This window comes from Pongo abelii, chromosome 4 (assembly GCF_028885655.2).
Source record: "Pongo abelii isolate AG06213 chromosome 4, NHGRI_mPonAbe1-v2.0_pri, whole genome shotgun sequence".
NCBI classification, from domain to species: domain Eukaryota; kingdom Metazoa; phylum Chordata; class Mammalia; order Primates; family Hominidae; genus Pongo; species Pongo abelii.
Window position 1 is genome coordinate 11,229,545 of NC_071989.2, and position 18,255 is coordinate 11,247,799.

General features: G+C 42.7%; 1 protein-coding gene across 5 annotated transcripts in view; it reads right to left on the minus strand.

The window, feature by feature from the left end:
- The window catches only part of CTNND2 (catenin delta 2), a 948,913-nt gene that overhangs the window by 144,314 nt on the left and 786,344 nt on the right, over positions 1-18,255 (minus strand). For all 5 annotated transcript variants that reach the window (XM_024247287.3, XM_054555411.2, XM_054555413.2 and 2 more), the window contains one exon: positions 1,425-1,542. In XM_024247287.3, the coding sequence (XP_024103055.1) occupies positions 1,425-1,542 (118 nt within the window). The remainder of the gene's footprint in view (positions 1-1,424; positions 1,543-18,255) is intronic.

Sequence of the window (18,255 nt, forward strand, 5' to 3'; positions counted from 1 at the left end):
ATATTAAAGCTCTATCTACTATGGCAGGTTCTTAATCTAAGATATACATCAAATTACCTGATGAACTTTTAAAGGTACAAAAACTTGTGACCAGAGTTAGACAGTTGGGTTAGGAGGACTGCAATAGGGTCTGGGCAGATGTATTTACATGAACACTCCAAAGGCAATTCTAATAAAGAGTCAGAATGAAAACCGTAGGATTAAGGTCACGGTTCATAACCAGGGCCAATTTTGCTCCCCAAAGGACATGTGGCAATGTCTGGAGACATTGTTGTTTGTTACTGGGGTGGGGATGGGGGCTGCTACTGGTATCCAGTGGGCAGAAGCCAAGGAGGTTGCTAAGCATCCTGCAATGCACAGACAGTCACATGACAAAGAATAATTCACCCCAAAATGTCAATAAGGGTGGCTCTTGAGAAATCCTTATTAGGAAATCACATTTATTACCTGCATTACTTTATGACTATTGGGAAAGTTTGTATTTATAACAGGATATTATGAAATTACAAACATATGAATGAATCAAACTTATTTAAGACTAAATAAAATAGCTCAAACACTGGAAAAGCCCACCCAATTCTATTCTGGCTTGTGAACTAAGACACTGAATAGACTTTGCTGATTTATTTTGTTGGGAAGCCCCATTTATTTAGCATTGTGACATTTATTTAGATCTTGCAGGCCTTTTAAAATGGCACTTAGTGTAATCAACAGTTGTTAAAAAGCAAGTTTATAAGAATATGGGATTATTCAAATCGCAAGTCTGGGCGCAGTGGCTTATGCCTGTAATCCCAGCACTTTGGGAGTCTGAGGTGGGCGGATCACTTGAGGTCAGGTGTTTGAGACCAGCCTGGCCAATGTGGTAAAACCCCATCTCTACTAAAAATACAAAAAATAGCTGGGTGTGGTGGCACACGCCTGTAATCGTAGCTACTCAGGAGGCTGAGGCAGGAGAATCACTTGATCCCAGGAGGTGGAGGTTGCAGTGAGCCTTGATTGCACCACTGCACTCCTGGGTGACAGAGCCTGGGTGACAGAGCGAGACTCTGTCTCAAAAAATAAAAAAAGGCAGGTAGTTTTAACATCTTGTTTTTTCTTTTGTAAGTGGATTACATTAAATAAAAACTACAAGCTTGTGAGCAACGTGGTATTCAAGTTTATACGCTCAACTGGAACACCTGTGGTTTGAGTAATTTAGAACAATTTGCATATTTACTCACGGCTAATCAGAAGTTAGGTATGTAGTTCCATGCTAGAATTAGAAGCCCAGTCTAAAAAGTGTTGGATTCTTATAAGGAAACCAGGAGAGAGTTCAGAAGGAAAGTCTGAAACACTGCGTTGGCTCTCCAGGGTTGTTAGCTATTGTTGAGTCCCGTGGGAGTCTTTATTCTCCAACATGCTTAATCTATGCAAGCACAACCAACCTTGCTATCGATCTCACTGCTCCCCAGCGCAGACTGGATCACATACAGCAAGGCATCCGTAAGCCCATCACACTCTCTCATCCTTCTGCGGGCCTCCTCTCCGGCCGAACTAACATTCCTGCAAAGCAAAAGGACACATCAGCAATCTTGAAGGTTGTCACCAAAAGAATGTCTTTCCATGCCCAGCTGCTCTCATAGTTTGAAAGGAAATGCATTTTTCCCCACTTTTTCAGAATGCTTATCAAGAATATATCTTTAATGAAAAGGGATGGCTTCCACAAAACACATCCCAGAGTTGGGTAAGTCACAGATGTCTGTAATGCAACTCTTGGAATAGACAATGAAGAATTCCTAATACAGGATCTGTGAGTCCCATGACCATGGAGGGTGGGGGACTTTCAGAAAGTCTTCCAGGTTTATTCCATGTACAATCAGAAGCTTTTTGATTCAAAGGATTCTTCTTTGAGAGGTCCGAAACACTTTCAAAGACAGAACTTGTAACTTCTGAAATATTTTAGACATCTAAATTTGTCTGCCACAAAAGATACCTACCTTGGCCCAGCCAGAAGTAGACTTCTAGGAATTCATTCTAAGGACATAGTTAGAGGTTTCTGTGACAATTTAGTCATTGGGATGTGCATGATACCTCTTATGGAAAGGGGCTGCTCCAAGCTCTTTTCTGTACTAGCACATGCTGAGCTAATGGCAACAGACGGGGCCTACTGTAATGAAATGTGTGGCTACGAACCAGATAGATCCTCTAGTCCTACAAGAGACAGAGATAATCCGAAGGAAAATCTTGGGGTGCTTTTAGTTACTCTACCACCTGAGCATATGTTGTTCTTCTCCTACCCACAGTTAGCATATGGTTCCAGTAGAGAATTTCTGCAATGACTTACTACAGACAACACAACCTGTAAAAGGGAGGCTGCAGGAGATGACTTAGTGGGTGGTACAAAGGGATTGAAAGAATTTAAGGACCTTGGGAACAGTGGTAGAAAAAGAAGGATGATTCTCAAACTTTGGGAGCATCGGAATCCTCTGGAGGGTGCGTGCAGTACAGACTGCTGGCTCCATGCTGGAGTATCTGACTCAGAACGTGTGGGGTAGAGTCAGATAACTTGCATATCCTTGGTGATGCTGATGTTGAGAACTCAGACCCCAGCTCTCTAGGGAGGGTCTGGCTGGGAGGAGGGTGGTGTTCTTTGCTGAGTGCTGGGGCAGCCATGAGGCAGATCCCAAGGATCCGTAAGCCTGGACGGAGTCTGGAGAAGTTGAATGAAATGAATCTCCAGCCTGCTATAATTCACCCAGGTAGTCTCATTTCATATTCACAACATCTTTTGCCGTTGTAATAAATTCTGTTTTACAGATGATAAAACCGAGCCTCAGAGGTTGTCCAAGGCCACACAGTAAGTGTGTCTCTGCTTCAGATGGCCAGGATACTGGAGATCAAACCCAGAGAAGACCAAGGAATGAGATTTTGAGGAATCAATCTATTTGAAATTAGCCTCCCCCTTCACACTCTCTTGGCTCTTTGAACCTCCTTTATGATCACCATTGATTTTGTATTGGAATTATTTGGCTGTGACCTCATTACTGCACTGAGACTTTCTGGAGGGCAGAAGGGATGTCAGTCTTATGTCTCTACCTAGCATTCAGCTGGGGAAGAGCTGGAAAAAACCTGTGAAGATGGGAAAGAAAGGGCTTCAGGCCTGATGTCAAATATGAATGCAGAATATGATTTTTTAAGACTTAAAATAGGTTTCATGTTAAAATGCTACTGAACATAAATAGTTTTTTTGGTACCTAAAAAGTTCCACAGACATGTTAGGATAGGCTCTATCAGCGACATTTTTGTGTAACACTGGGAAAGGTTATACAATTCAAATTAGTATTTTTGGCATTTGCTGATCTTCAAATATAAACAAAATTTCTCAGCTTCTTAGATAATATAACTAGGCAAATATTGACGCATTTTTATGTAAAATTTTATAAATTCCATCCTGTGATGGCCAACCTTTGTTTCTGACACAATCTGTGGTGGGGGCCAGAGAGGAACTAACTTTCTGCTAGGGAAAAGGTGGTGAGAGGCATTTGGATATTATTTTAAACTAAAAGAATGGCCCTTTTAAAGGAGTATTTTAGATCATTCCTTCTTGAAATGATTTTCACCAGGTTGAGCTGTGAAGCTGTTAAAATAATAAGTTTGTCAAAGAATCTGAATCAGACCTCTTTGGCCAGAAGAACGTTGCATGGCAATGTGTGATTATGTTTGGCTCTTTAGCGTAGCAAGTTAGTATTTCCAAATAGAATTAATGAAATTCAGGCTGGAAAGCAACTTAGGGTAGCGTGTGTACACTCTGATCTGAAAAAAACCCTCTGCAGCTCTTCTTTGACTAACGTGCTCAGTCTTTCCTTCGAGTATCCTTTTTTTGGAGGCAGGCTGCCTCCCGATTCACCAATAAACTTCCTGATGATCAGCCCTAATTTCATTGGTAATCATTAAATGTGTAGGACCAACCAATAGGAAATAATCAAAATGAACAACTTAACATCAGAAGATTTCAATACTAATCTTAGTGTTTTTCTTTATTCTAGTTTCTATTCCATTCTAGTCCAGTCTCCTCCAAAATTTAAAAAGTTATTAATTGGCTACTATATTACAATGTGTAAGATATTGAAAAATGAGAAAGATTAATAACTTATGGTCTCAGCAGAGAAGGGGAGTGACTGAGATATGCCCACACCCACACAGCATCTATGATATAGACTTCAAGAGGGGGTTATCATACTGTCCGCAGGCGTGATTAGGCTCAGTATACATATAGACTTCAAGAGGGTGTTATCATACTGTCTGCAGGCGTGATGAGGCTCAGTATACATATAGACTTTAAGAGGGCATTATCATACTGTCCGCAGGCATGATGAGGCTCAGTATACATTTTTATATAAACTCTCTCTTTTCAATGGGTAATGGTTTCCTATAGGCCTTTGGGCTTGGGTTTCCACTATACCTCAGTGCGTGAGGTATATCAACTATACCTCAGTGCGTGAAACATACCTTGACAGAATCTTTGATTTTCACATTGATGGTAAGGAGGGTTTCCTGTTCCTCCCTCTTCCCCACAAACACAAGTTCTACTCTTTCAACCACAAATTTCAGCTTTTTATTGTTGTTGATTAAGACTTTTGATCAACATGTTAAGGTGAAGTCATGTCAGCCTATGACTGAAATCGCATAATCATGTTAGTACATGATAAAGCTGTAAGCATCACTTCACGACTTGAACACAGCTCAAATTTTTGTCTCTACACCTTTACTATGAAACTTAACAAGATGTTCACTGTTTAAAAATAAACACCCTGATAACCTTCTGTGATGCTCACTAAATGGTTAGTTGTAATCATGGTCCTTAGTGTTTGACAATTAATCAACATTCAATCTAGAAAGTTCCTCCCTCCCATTGTACTTAAACCATCTTCTGCCCATCACGAGGAAGGTGACTTCTATGTCTGGTTAGAAATGGGTATGGAAAAATTCTATGCATAAACATAGTATTAAAACAAATACCTGTAGATTATTTGTTAGAAGCACAAAAATGTGCATAATATCTCATCCTTATTAGTAATCTTTATAATCGTGACTGAATTGTCAGTTGCTATGTCATTGGGAAGTTCCTGCTAAAAGTGGATTCTATAATCCTTTCATCTAATAGATAAAAAAATGAAACAATTCATTTTTATGTCTTCCAATTAAAAGACCAATCTATTTTTTATTTTAATGCAACTAAACTGCTTCCTTTCCCCTGTCTTCTGTGCTGCTTGAAATCTCATTTCTTTGAATCTCCATCACTCAGTGCTCTCCTAGGACCCAACGTGGAACTCAGACCATATGTTCACCTGTATGACTACGGCATTTTCCATGAAAGATGTGTCTCTGCTTCAGATGGCCAGGATACTGAAGATCAAACCACAGAGAAAACCAAGGAATGAGATATTGGGTAATCAATGTATTTGTAATTAGCCTCTCCCTTCACACACTCTTAGCTCTTTGAACCTCCTTTACTGATCATCATTTATTTTGTATTGCTATTATTTAGGCTGTGACCTTATTACTGCACTGGGACTTTCTGGAGAGTAGAAAGCATGTCATTCTTATGTTTATACCTAGCATTCAGCTGAGTGTGTGACACATAGTTGGCTCTTATTGAGAATTCAGCCCTTCCATCGGATTGGAATTCAGGAAAGCAGGGGCACATTTGCTGTGTGACTGACTGTGCTCTATGCTTACAGAATAAATATCAGATGTTTGTTCCACCATTTGAATACTGGCTTCTTAAACTGTACCTTGTGTTACAAGCCCCATCCTGAGTTATTCGAGGCAGTTTCAATTTGCAAAAAAAAAAAAAAAAAAAAAAGATGCAATTGAAGATAGCATACAGCATCGAAAGTAAAATTAGCTCAAGATACAAACTTTCTTATGATTGTTCACAATTTTGTGGCCTAGAGCCAGTCAGATATTTCCCAGTTTCTCACCCGTCTACAACCTCAGGCTTGGAGGAAGAGCTTTCACAGCCTGGCTCAAGGCTAGGTTGTCTTCCTATGTCTGTTTCCTCCTCTCCTCTCTCCCTCACCTTCTCCTTGGCCTTCAGGGTCTGGACTCCACTGGAGTTGTCTCATACCAAGCCTACTTACATTTCCTTGAGCCCTGGGTCCAGCCCTGCTATAATCACTGTCCATCAGGTGGCTCAGCCCTTCACATCCCTGGGAAGGCACTCCCTGAGCTCCTACATCTCATCTTCCAATTCATAATCATCAGAGCCCAGATGCTGCATCTCTGCAGGATCTGGCCTGGGTTCCTGAGACCATATATACTGGTCTCATATATTGGTTTGAGGAGTGGGGTGGGCTGTCCGGAGGGTGTTAGAGAACAGAGCTGGGTTTAAGTGATACACAGAGTCCCAAGGCAAAGTTGAAATATGAAGCCACATACTTAGTACAGCCTCGATGCAACCTAGCAAGGCAGGCTGGGGAGACAGAAGACACCAGAGATGATGGCATGGATCAGAGACCAGACCTGACCTTGGGATACCTGGGACCCCCCAGGGCAGAGCTGAGGGCCTCTGGACGCTTGACCAAGGATAAGTAAGAGGCTGTCTGGGGTTCCCAAGCCCACTGATCCCTCCCTCTGGAATGTTCTTCCTTCCACATTGAAGCCATCAACTCTGACAGTCGCAGTTGCCAGGGCTCAATCCAAGCACTGCCTTTTCTACCTTCTAAGCCTTGCCTCAGCCCCGCTACTCCTTCCTTCATAGCTCCAGGCACAAGCTTCTCTTAGAGCACCTGTAACACACGATGTTTGAGTCTGGTCCCACAAGGCATTAGGAGGTAGGGGGGAGCATCATCTTATTTGGTTGTTTGTGCTCCCCACTGTGCAGCATACAGTAGGAACTCACTGGATATCAACTGGTTGAAAGAGCATATGGTTCTTTTCAGGACTCTTTCTAGACCAGTGGTTCCTAACTAGGGTGACTGTGCCAGCAGGGAATATTTTTCATTGTCACCGCTGGGTGAGTATTGGAGGCATTACAGGCATCTCATGGGTAGAGGCAGCCAGGGCTGCTGCTAACCATCCCACAATGCTCAGGACCGCCCCCACCACAAGGCACACCAACTGTTTCGAGGCTGAGAGGTCTGCTCTGGATAGCTGGGCTCCATGAGGATCTAATCTACATATGTGCTTCCCCAGCACCTAACCTGTGCTCAGCCCTGTGGCTTCTCAAACCTATGCTCCTCTGCTGCATCAGAATCAGCTTTGGAACTTGATTGAAATACAAAGGCGCAGGCCCTTCCCCTACACTTTGATTAGCCCAGTTCTCAGTGTGTTCCACTGGTCTCCAGGTGATGAGAACACACTCCAAAGGTGAGAACCATGGCCTTAGCCCATGGTAGGAAATTCAATGTAGAAAGATAGAGTACTTCTTGAATGGCCATGAAGCCATGTGGTTGTCTGCTGTGTGCTATGTGATGTATAGACTCTGAACAACACTCCCCAGGCTCTTCCTAACAGGATGGGACCGTGGCCCCCACACACACCAGTGATAGCCTTTAGACCAATGGCCATCAGCTTCTAACTGTCAACCAGCAAATGATGGGAAAGGACACTAAACTTGTGAGGGGGGATCTCACAAGTAGAATATAAATATGGAGCATCTTAATTTTTTGACCATGTAATTACCTGCTCAGAAATTGATGGAATTTTTTTAACTCATGGCAATCTTTTAATTCAACAATACAGCCACCCCCAGTAACAAGATCTCCAGAACTCCCAGCCTCTCCTGCCTGCCTCTCTTGCTTAGGCTAAGCAGAGACTCAACAGACCTAATAGCCACCCCTTCAAAGAGCCATATTATTAGCAGCCAAATCGATTATCAAGTATTAATTACACGTAAAAATGCAAAAAATTGGCTCTTTGGAGTTTGATGCCTATAGTTAGCTCCCTTATGTGGAGAACATCCTTACATCCTCGATGGCTTGAATTTATCATAAATTACCTGATCTGAGTAAGTGTGAGAATGGGAAATAATGCCAATCATGCTTTTCTTGATTCCACGAAGCACACTTGCTTTTGCTTCAAAAACATTAAATTTTAAAGAGATCTTCTATCCATGAACACCTAAATCAGGAGTTAAAAACTCTCTGTAAAGGATCAGAGAATAAATATTTCAGGCTTTGCGGGCCACACAGGGTTTCTGCCACTTTTTCTTCTCTCCTCCGCTTTCTCATTCTTTCAACAACCTTTTAAAAAATGTAAAACCTATTCTTACTTGAGCCATACAGAAACGGGTCACTGGCACGATCAACCCCTGACCTAGATTCTCATCTGAAGCTCAGATATAGGATTCAGGAGGGTGTCTGTGAACTCCTGATATTTTGTTCCAAGTTTTGTATATTTTTATATGAACATTATGCATGGTTTTTTGTTTTTATTTTCTGTGCTAGAGGTACAGAACTTTCAGCATATTCTGAGGCTGGGATCCTAAACTGTCTAAAAACATCTCACCAAAATAAGTGGTTTGGGCAGCCCCTGCTTGGAGCAGCACGCTGCTCTCCTAAATCTAGAGTCTGGGTTTCAGGAATCAAATGTATTTGCCTCCTCGGGGAAACGGCAGCTCTGCTTTGTGTCCTCCCACAAAGCCCTGGGAAACTTTGTGGTTTCCAAAATCATTGTCCAAAAAGCCCATCCTTTTCTTCTGTGCGGGAAGATTGTCCTCTTTGTTGAGTGCCCAGGGGCGGGGAAGGAAGGGGTGTCTTCGCCCAGCCACTGGGTCTGCTGACTCCACCTGGCCTTTACTGGAGTGACAGTAATCCAGCCAGAGCCTCTCTCTCTAGGTGCAGAGGTTGCAGGGCTGGGGCCAGCATGAGACCCTCCAAGTCTGGCCATCCCCTTCATTCTTCCACGAGGGCTCATCCCTTTGATTTGTAGCTTCTTTGCAAAAAGGGAGTGGCTGGCTTTCTTATTATTCAAAATGTTTACAAAGATGGCTTCTTCTGTACCTGGTGCGGTGCACATAGCTGCGCTACTTAGCTCTGAAGGCACTTTCTTCGCTTTGGCCTCCTCATCCGGGAGGTGCCACTGGGAATGGTGTGGACATCACAGGGGATCTGCGGTGACACAGGGCAGCTGCTCAGGGCCGGGCTGGTTTCTTCTCCATAAACGTTAGCTGAGCAGCTGCTCCACCAGACACCTCCCAGCCCAGAGGGGAGAAACACGTCAGGCGGGTTACCAGCACCCCACAGGAAACGTGTCTCCCGCAAATGTGCGAGAGGAAAGAACAGAAGGCTTCACAGCAGCGTTGGCAATTTTAGTCATTTATTTTTTAAAAATCTAAAACTAAAGTAAAAATATTAAGACAGTGGGGGAAATGTAGAACTAAAAGTGATGTCCACACTCTTCGCTTTCCCTTAAGGAAATCACTGTGACCATTTGGGGTTTATCATTCAAGATTATTTTCCACTCGTATTAATAAACCATGTAGGTAAGATTCTGTTTTTTACCATAACAACTCCTCAGGCAACTGGCTTTTATCCCTCAAAAGTTTATCACTGTCTCTGTTCATGATGGTAGCTACAATTATTGAATGACTTTTGGTCTCTCATGGTATAAATAGATCGGCCGGGCACGGTGGCTCATGCCTGTAATCCCAGCACTTTGGGAGGCTGAGGCGGGTGGATCACCTGAGGTTGGGAGTTCGAGACCAGCCTGACCAACATGCAGAAACCCCGTCTCTACTAAAAATACAAAACTAGCTGGGCATGGTGGTGCATGCCTGCAATCCCAGCTACTCGGGAGGCTGAGGCAGGAGAATTGCTTGAACCCGGGAGGCGGAGGCTGCGGTGAGCTGAGATCACGCCATTGCACTCGAGCCTGGGCAACAAGAGTGAAACTCTGTCTCAAAAAAAAAAAGAAAATAGATCACAATTCATAATTTTTTAAATTAATACCCTGTTAATGAATATCCAGATTATTTCTAATTTTTTACTGTATTATGTAATGTTTGGTTCAATTTTGGACTAGATATGGGCTTTAGAGGAATCATTCTAGGAAGATAAGATAGCAGAGATAAATAATTTCAAATCAACAAAGCAGCCAACCTTGACTGGGTACCTGCTTTCTTCCATATGCAATGCCAAGTCCTGGGATAAACTGATGAGAGTACCTGGCTTGCGACCTTTAGAAGGTCACAGTCCAGCAAGGTAAACAGACATTATATTTGATGTGAGTAACCATGATATCATCAGCATGTAACTAGCAGTGTGAAGAATCTGGGAACCAATCTTCTTTGGAAGTGACATCTAGATATACAACAGAAAACAAATATAGGCTGAAATGGATGAAAATTTTACTCTTCACCTATTTTAGTAAAATATTTCCTCAAGTTGTAATTCTGTAAATTTAGACATCAGTTATTTTCCTTCACACTTATAGCAGCAAGTCATGGGTTGTAACTTAAAAAAATAAGGACATGGAACATAATAAACATGTTTCCAGCAAAACAGCAGCTCATGCAATGTAAATGGAAAATATTAAAATGCATACTTTTAGATGCAAAGGGCAAGGCTTAAAGTACAGGCACAGGCTTGGGCTAAGTTCCAGGTGAACAGCCTGTGCAAATACCATCCATGCACATCCGTGCAGGGGTGGGGTCTGCAGGCTCCAACCAAGGACAGGACCCGACAGGGAGCCATGGCATTCTGTGGTAAATGGTAATTTTGGCACATAATTCTCCATTTTTACTAAGCCTGGCATCCTCAGCCAGTGCAACATGTCTACTAAAACTGTGGCTGGCTCATGGTGGACCAAGGGCAAATCTTCTTAATGGCCTTTTACTCAACCACATTCCCTGTGCTAAGTGCTTCCTGAGATCTGGCCACAGGACAGCCCAGGTGGATTGCTGCAAATCCTGGGCCATCCCTCACCAGAGGCACCACTCCTGCCTCTTGTAGTTCCATGGCAGGTGGAAATGCAGTTCTGTTCTTGTCGTTCTGTGCAGGTGGAAATGTATGACGTTTGCACGATACTCAAAAGTGGACTGAAGCAGGGCTTCTTCCCCCACCAGCCTGGTGCATTCAAGTCCCTTACAAGAGGCATTTCCAGTGTCATCTTTTTCTGACATCTGACCTGGAGGGGAAAGCTGAGGCTGATGTTCGATAAGCTCTGGACTGGAAACCCAATGGCATTGGCTGGGCTGGGTTTCCAAGCTGCTTTGGAGCAGCGACTCCATTTTATTTTCAATTCCCCCTTTTAGAACTGGCGTGTCTATAATTGTTATCCTATGTCGTCCCACCACTGCATGTTGGGAGCAGATATGTTGCTTCCTTATTTTCACGGGTTCACAGACAGAGAGAAGTTCTTCCCCAGGAGCTGTACTTAACAGATTACTCATCCAGCTCAGATTTGGATGATTCAGATTTTGGACTTTTGAGCTGAAGAGATTTAAGACTTTGAGTTGATGCTGTAATGGGATGGAATGAAAGTGTGTGGCATGAATGTGACTCTTTGGAGGCCAGAGGGTGGACTGTGGTAGGCCAGAGAACAGCCCCTCCAAGAGGTCTATAACTTAATCCTTGGAGTCTGTGAACAGGTTACTTTATATGGAAAAAAGAAAAAAAAAAGACATTGCAGATGGAATTAAGGTTACAAAGTTTAAAATAGGGAGACTTTTCCTATTTTGTCCCTGGAAAATCTCCCTATTTTATTGTCTGCTTTTCCTGGCTGGAGTCAGAGAGGTGCAGCAGAAGGGATGGTAGAGATCCCAAGAGTCAAGGTTCAGCTCCCAGCTGCTAGCTTCAACATATGGGGTAGCCACAGGCAAAGGAGAGGGAGAGGCCATTAGCAGTGCAGGAGCTCGGGGCAGCTTTCAACTGGCCACCACCAAGCAAGTGGAGACCTCAGTCTCATGGCCATAAGGAACTGGATTCTGCTAACAACCTGCAGTAGCTTGGATTCTTCCCCAGAGCTGCTAGTAAGGAGGACGATCCCACCAGCACCTTGATTTTAAACCAGTGAGTCCCGCGTCTGAAGTTCTGGCCCACAGAAGCTGTGGGATAATGTATTTGTGTTGTTTTAAGTCATGGAATTTGTGGCAATTTGTTACAGCAGCAAGAGGAAACTCACAGGGAGCCTGCAGCTCGTTTTGCTCCAGGGTAAACGGATTCTTCTCAGCACTGTCTACGATGCCTCACGTCCCATTCCCTCCCAGGAAAACTGCTCAGCCTGCAGTGGGTACATGCAAGTTTCAAGAAGAGATTTCTAGATAATCAAACAACTGGATTGCTTTACTCAAGACCAAAATGCCATATATACATATATTATATGTTTTATATATATTATGTATGTTACATATATGTTTTATATATATAACATATATATTTTATATATATAATATATATAAAATATATATATGAATCAAAATTTTTCCTTGGAGCATGTGGAAGGGCATGAGGTGGTGGCATAGAAAATACCTGCCCTTAATGCTGTAAGGCCAGGCCACTGTTTGATGGGACTGAGGGCACACCAAGGCCCTCTGCATGAGCAACATTGATGTGATGTTGGGATGATGCACTTTCTGAGGCTGAACTACATGCTTCAATATATTCTGCCCCATCTCTGATCTCATCAGCTACAAGAGTACCACCAAATTTGCAGCCATCAGCTTGGTCCAGACTGCTCTTTTGCCTGGTTGGTATCTTCCACTTCTGCCAGAAAAGTCCCCTGGAAACTGGAGTTTTCAGAGCTTGCAGAGAACCAATAGTGCTACAGTCGGCATTCTGTATCTGTCTAGGACATGAATACACTGGATTATAAGAGAGAGAAATGAGGCAGCTTCCTAGCCCTGCTTAAGTGAAGTCTGCAGTGCAGCCTCGTTATTTTAAATGAATTCCCATAACATTATCTGAAGCACCAACCATAAGAACCAGGCAGTACTACCCACATTAGGATTAGCCACACCTCCATAAACTTTTATTGGTTGCAAATAATGTAAGGCTAAATTTACTTGAAAAGCTCTTGACTTCTCTCTCTCCATATGTGTTTTGAAAGCTGGTCTCTCATCACAGCCAAGTCAGAATAATTCCCAAAGAAATAAGTTTCCTTAATTTTTTTTTTAAAGATTAGCACAGTCTTGCTGTTTGAATTACTATGCACCTTACTGTCTTCTCCCAAGGAAGGCAATTTCTTTATAAATCAGGACAATGATGGCTTGGTAATTGCTTTGCTGAGCTGCAGGGACAGAATGCTTCAGTGGCTAAAGACCAACTACCTACTGGGGCTGGCCGCGAACACGACTGTTGTTCTGTACCCAAAGCGATGGTTGCTAGATTCATACCACACACCCCCCATCCACCCATAAACGTAAGCCATCAGAAAGGGACGGAGGGCTCCTCTTTTTATGATGATTAAACACTGCACCATTTTAAGACTGCCTGGATCCGTGCCTTCTGGAGTTAGCCATGCATCAGGGAACATTGTTGCAGAGAAGCCCAGAGTGGAACCAGAAATACCTGAATTAAAAGACACCCTCTTGCTGTCAAGTACTACCTAGGGTTTTAGCTACATGATTCCAATTAAAACTGATGGTCGCCACAGAGTTAACTGCTCTATGAAATGTCTGCTGAAAGTTTCCCATTGGGCTAAATTACAAGGAAATCAGAGGGAAGAAAGGTGTGGATGCTGTGTGGCTAAAACCATTAACTCTGAGCCTAATTGTGCGGGTGGCCCTTTGTGCTCCACAAACACTCACATGCCGCTCACAGTTGTTCTTTTCTAACTTGTAGTACTTGGGGAATGAGCTGTACTCACTAGGTCTTCATTTTTTCATGACCGGACTACGTCTCAAGCTTGGAGTAATGCCATATGGTCCATCCCCCGGGCCAGTGCCCGCCCTCCCTGTATTCTACCAACCCCCACAATGTTTTACTCTGGCACATTCATGGTAGGCTCAGAAAATCAGGGTGCACTATATATTGAAAGCTCCCCATATCTAACCTTCATTCTGGCACCTTGACTTCCCATCAAGAGGAACTCCATCAAGTCCACCCACCACACACCACTGCAGCAAGCATTTCCATGCTTGCCAAATGATTTGCCAGCCATGGCCAGTTACAAAGTTACAAACACAGCGAAAAGCAAATGTCATGGGTCAAAACACAAATTAGATTAAAAAATGAATACTAGCTAGTTGTTTTCTTCTTTCTTTGTTAAACCAAATTATTTCTGGTCAGCCAGGTGTGATTTACACGACAAGTCCAAAACCTAAGCCTTAAAATATATATAATAAATGAATATGCTAGGAAACATTGCAGAAGAGAGATGCAGTATTCACTTCACCAAGCAGGTGGCTTCCAGGAAAATAAATACCACGTGCCTAAATAAATAATGAGCAATACCAATGTGATCCAATTCCTTGCATTTTGAGTCCCCTATCTTCTAAGAAGTAGGGGAACAGAACTTGACTAATAAGGGTTTATAGATTATTGGCTACCTGCCTTTTAAATGTCAGACTGTGGGCTTTAAGATTTTCAAGATCTGGCATTATGTTCTGGATTATTAACAGCTATTATTAAAACAACCTTTCCAGCCGAGCGCAGTAGCTCACGCCTGTAATCTCAGCACTTTGGGAGGCCGAGGCTGGTGGATAACCAGGTCAGGAGATCGAGACCATCCTGGCTAACACGGTGAAATCCTGTCTCTACTAAAAAAATACAAAAAAATTAGCTGGGCGTAGTGGCGGGCGCCTGTAGTCTCAGCTACTCGGGAGGCTGAGGCAGGAGAATGGCATGAACCCGGGAGGTGGAGCTTGCAGTGAGCTGAGATGGCACCACTGCACTCCAGCCTGGGCGACAGAGCGAGACTGCGTCTCAAAAAAAAAAAAATTTCCAACTTTCATTTCAATTCATCCCCTAATTCCGCATATGCAGTCATGTAATCTTTTAATTTATTTACTTGCAGGATATTTTAACAAATCGTACTTCAAAGACTTATTAAAGCTGAGAATAAATGTGATTTTTAAAAGCTCACTTATCTAGATGGTAAGTTTTCCTTGAGGTCTATTTCTTGTTTTTGTGATTGCTTTGATCACTGACTGATAGCTTACTGAATACCAATAACCATCATCAAAAAACTGAAAGAGGCGAAGAACTGCATATACTCTCACATACTCTTGGGTCTTAACCCTTTGTTTTGTGCAATTCTCCAGCCCCTCTAAAATATTGTTCTATTCTGGGGAGTCACCCCAGTATTTCTGTAAGCTGACTGCTCACTGGTGGGCTAAGTAATCAGAAGAGGGAGCCACTCAGTAGGGAAGAAAGGGCAGAAGCCGCTGTTATTCTGTGGGGTCCAGGCCTGCCGCCTGCGGATATCCAGCCCTCTCTGCTTTTTATGGTCTTTGTTACAGACTGAATGTTTGTGTCCCCCAACAAATCATATTTTGAGATTCTAACCCCCATGTCACAGTGTTAGTGAGGACTTTGGGAGATGATTAATCATAAGGATGAGAGCCTTCTTGAATGAAATCAATGCCCTTATAAAAGGGGACTCCGAGACTCTTTGTCCTCTTTCTGCTGTGTGAAGATACAGAAGTCGGCTGTCTGCAACCCAGGAGAGAGTCCTCACTAGAACCCAACCGTGAGGGCACCCTGATCTCGGACTTCCAGCCCCCACAATGTGAGAAATACATTTCTGCTGTTTGTAAGCTATCTTGTCTCTCATATTTCACTATGGCAGGCCAGACTGACTAAGACAGTCTTGTTACATATTTTCCCTGGAAACCAACTCCTTAATTTGTGGCAAAAATGCTAATAGAAATGGAGACTCCGAGAGCTCTTGGATCAAAACATTCCTTGGATCAAAATAGCTTAATCCCCATATGTTTAAATTGGAAGGAAGTGATTGAAAATAAAACCCACCTTTCCTATAACCTCTTAGAAATTTACCCATCTCTGCTAATTGCTATATCATAAATTGAGAAGTTTTGACAACTTATTTAGTAGTTTTTTACTTGAGGCAAAGAATACGACAAATGTTAGAAAATCCGGAGTCCAGTTAACTCGGCCAGAGATTACTGTATAGCTCTAGCTAGGTGGATACTGTATTAAAAACAGACAAACCATGTTTTTGGCTAATGGTTACTTAAGACTGCCAGGAAGTCTAAGGACCACTTGCCTTGTTTCAGAATGAAAATATCTCATATGGAGGTGATGGGAGATGGGGATAAGAAAGATTATAAGAACACATATATATTTCATATAAGAAAAAATATACAGAAAACAGTAAAACTTAAGATTATTTAGCCTTTTTTTTTCCTGAAAGAGAAATATTAGCACAGTCTTGCTGTTTAAATTACTATGCACCTTACTGTCTTCTCCCAGTAATTAGTAATTTAATCTTAATTACTAAAATATATTCTTAAATTTCTTTTTTCTTTCTTTCTTTCTTTTTTTTTTTGAGACGGAGTTTCACTCTTGTTGCCCAGGCTGGAGTGCAATGATGCGATCTTGGTTCACCGCAACCTCTGCCCCTCGAGTTCAAGCAATTCTCCTACCTCAGCCTCCCAAGCAGCTGGGATTACAGGCATGCACCACCACGCCCGGCTAATTTTGTATTCTTAGTAGTGATGAGGTTTCTCCATGTTGGTCAGGCTGGTCCCGAATTCCTGACCTCAGGTGATCCACCCGCCTTGGCCTCCCAAATTGTTGGGATTACAGGCATGAGCCACCACGCCTGGCCTATTCTTAAATTTCTGAAAGAAATTTCTGGAAGGCTTATTAAAAGAAAGCAGGAGTTATTTCTGTAAAGAGAAGTACCAATGAGGTCTTGCAAGTTTATGCACAGGTCTTAATCTCTAGTTAGGAATAATGTTGGAAAATGTGGTAACAGGGCAGCTCGAAGATTCTGCATTTTAAAAGCAAGGCTACCATAGCACCGATATAGTCTGTCTGCTTCCACTATTGTCATGATTGCACTTTTCCCCTTCACTGCGGTAGGGCGAATTCTAAAGACATCTCTCCAAGATTCCTACCCTTTGGTTGCTCAACCAAATACTAACTGGGGAAGAGGCTTTGCAGGTGGAACCAAGGTTGCTAATCAGCTGACCTTAAGATAGGGAAATGATCCTGGATTATCCTGCTGGGCTCAGTGTAATCACAGGAACCCTTCAAGGCAGAAGGGTCAGACTGAGAGATGTGGCTGAGGAGGGAGCAGGAGAAAGGGGGAAAGATAGAGGTAGTGGGGCTACTCAGGTGGCTTTAAGGATGAAGGAAGGGAGCAATGAGCCAAGGAATATGATGGCCTCTAGAATCTGAGAACAACTCCTGGCTGACACCCCACAAGGAAATGCAGCCCTTAGTCTACTTCATGGGTCTGAATTTAGCTAGCAACCTGAACGATCCTGGATACAGGCTCTTCTGTGCATAAAGAGCCCAATGGCCAATGCCTTGATTTCAGACTCGAGAGGCTCCAAACAGAGAAACCAGCCAAGACCCCTGCACTTCTAGGGTGCAGGACTCTGCAGTAATCAATTAGTAATGTTCTCAGCCATTATGTTTGTGGTAATTTGTTATGGTAGCAATGGAAAACTACTATATTCACATAAGATAAAACAAAAGGAAACTCACTATAGTAATTTTCACAAATGTTCATTTAAACATTTCTGCTAACATATTTCAAAAGTTTTAGATAAACATTGTTTCTTCAGATTGGGGCATTTCACGTGCTCTGAATGATAAGATGAGACGTAGTCATTAAGATTTTTAGATGCCTCTTGTTGCAAGAAGAACAGGAAGCTAAATGAGTTTCTCACCAACTCTAGGTAGCACCTAAGAATGACTTTTCTTGCTTTACTACTACCAGACGGCTTGCACACAATATGAGTGTAGGATAATGGCACCACTGGGTGCACAATTTCCTTTTACTGCTTTAGTTGTGAAAGGAGTAATGCTTCAAAAATCCAAGAATTATAAAGCTGCACAAAGAGGTCAAATAGCAATGACACTTTAAGGAGCCATAGAGCATCATTAAAAACAGGTCACAAGTTGGCCATGAAGAGTTTAGTTCCATTGTCTATCTTCACTGCGCTAAGTGCTGCAATCAAAGGACTTTTAATCTTTTACAGTACATGTGTCAGTCTTTTGAGCAAGTGTTAAGGTCTGATTTAAAAATTGTGCACTTAACCAGCTTGGTGGCCACCCTGAGAATAACTAGAAAACAAAAGAGAAGGCCCTCCACCATCAGCCCAGGGCACATTTGTCATTCAGGTTTTACTGCTTTTCA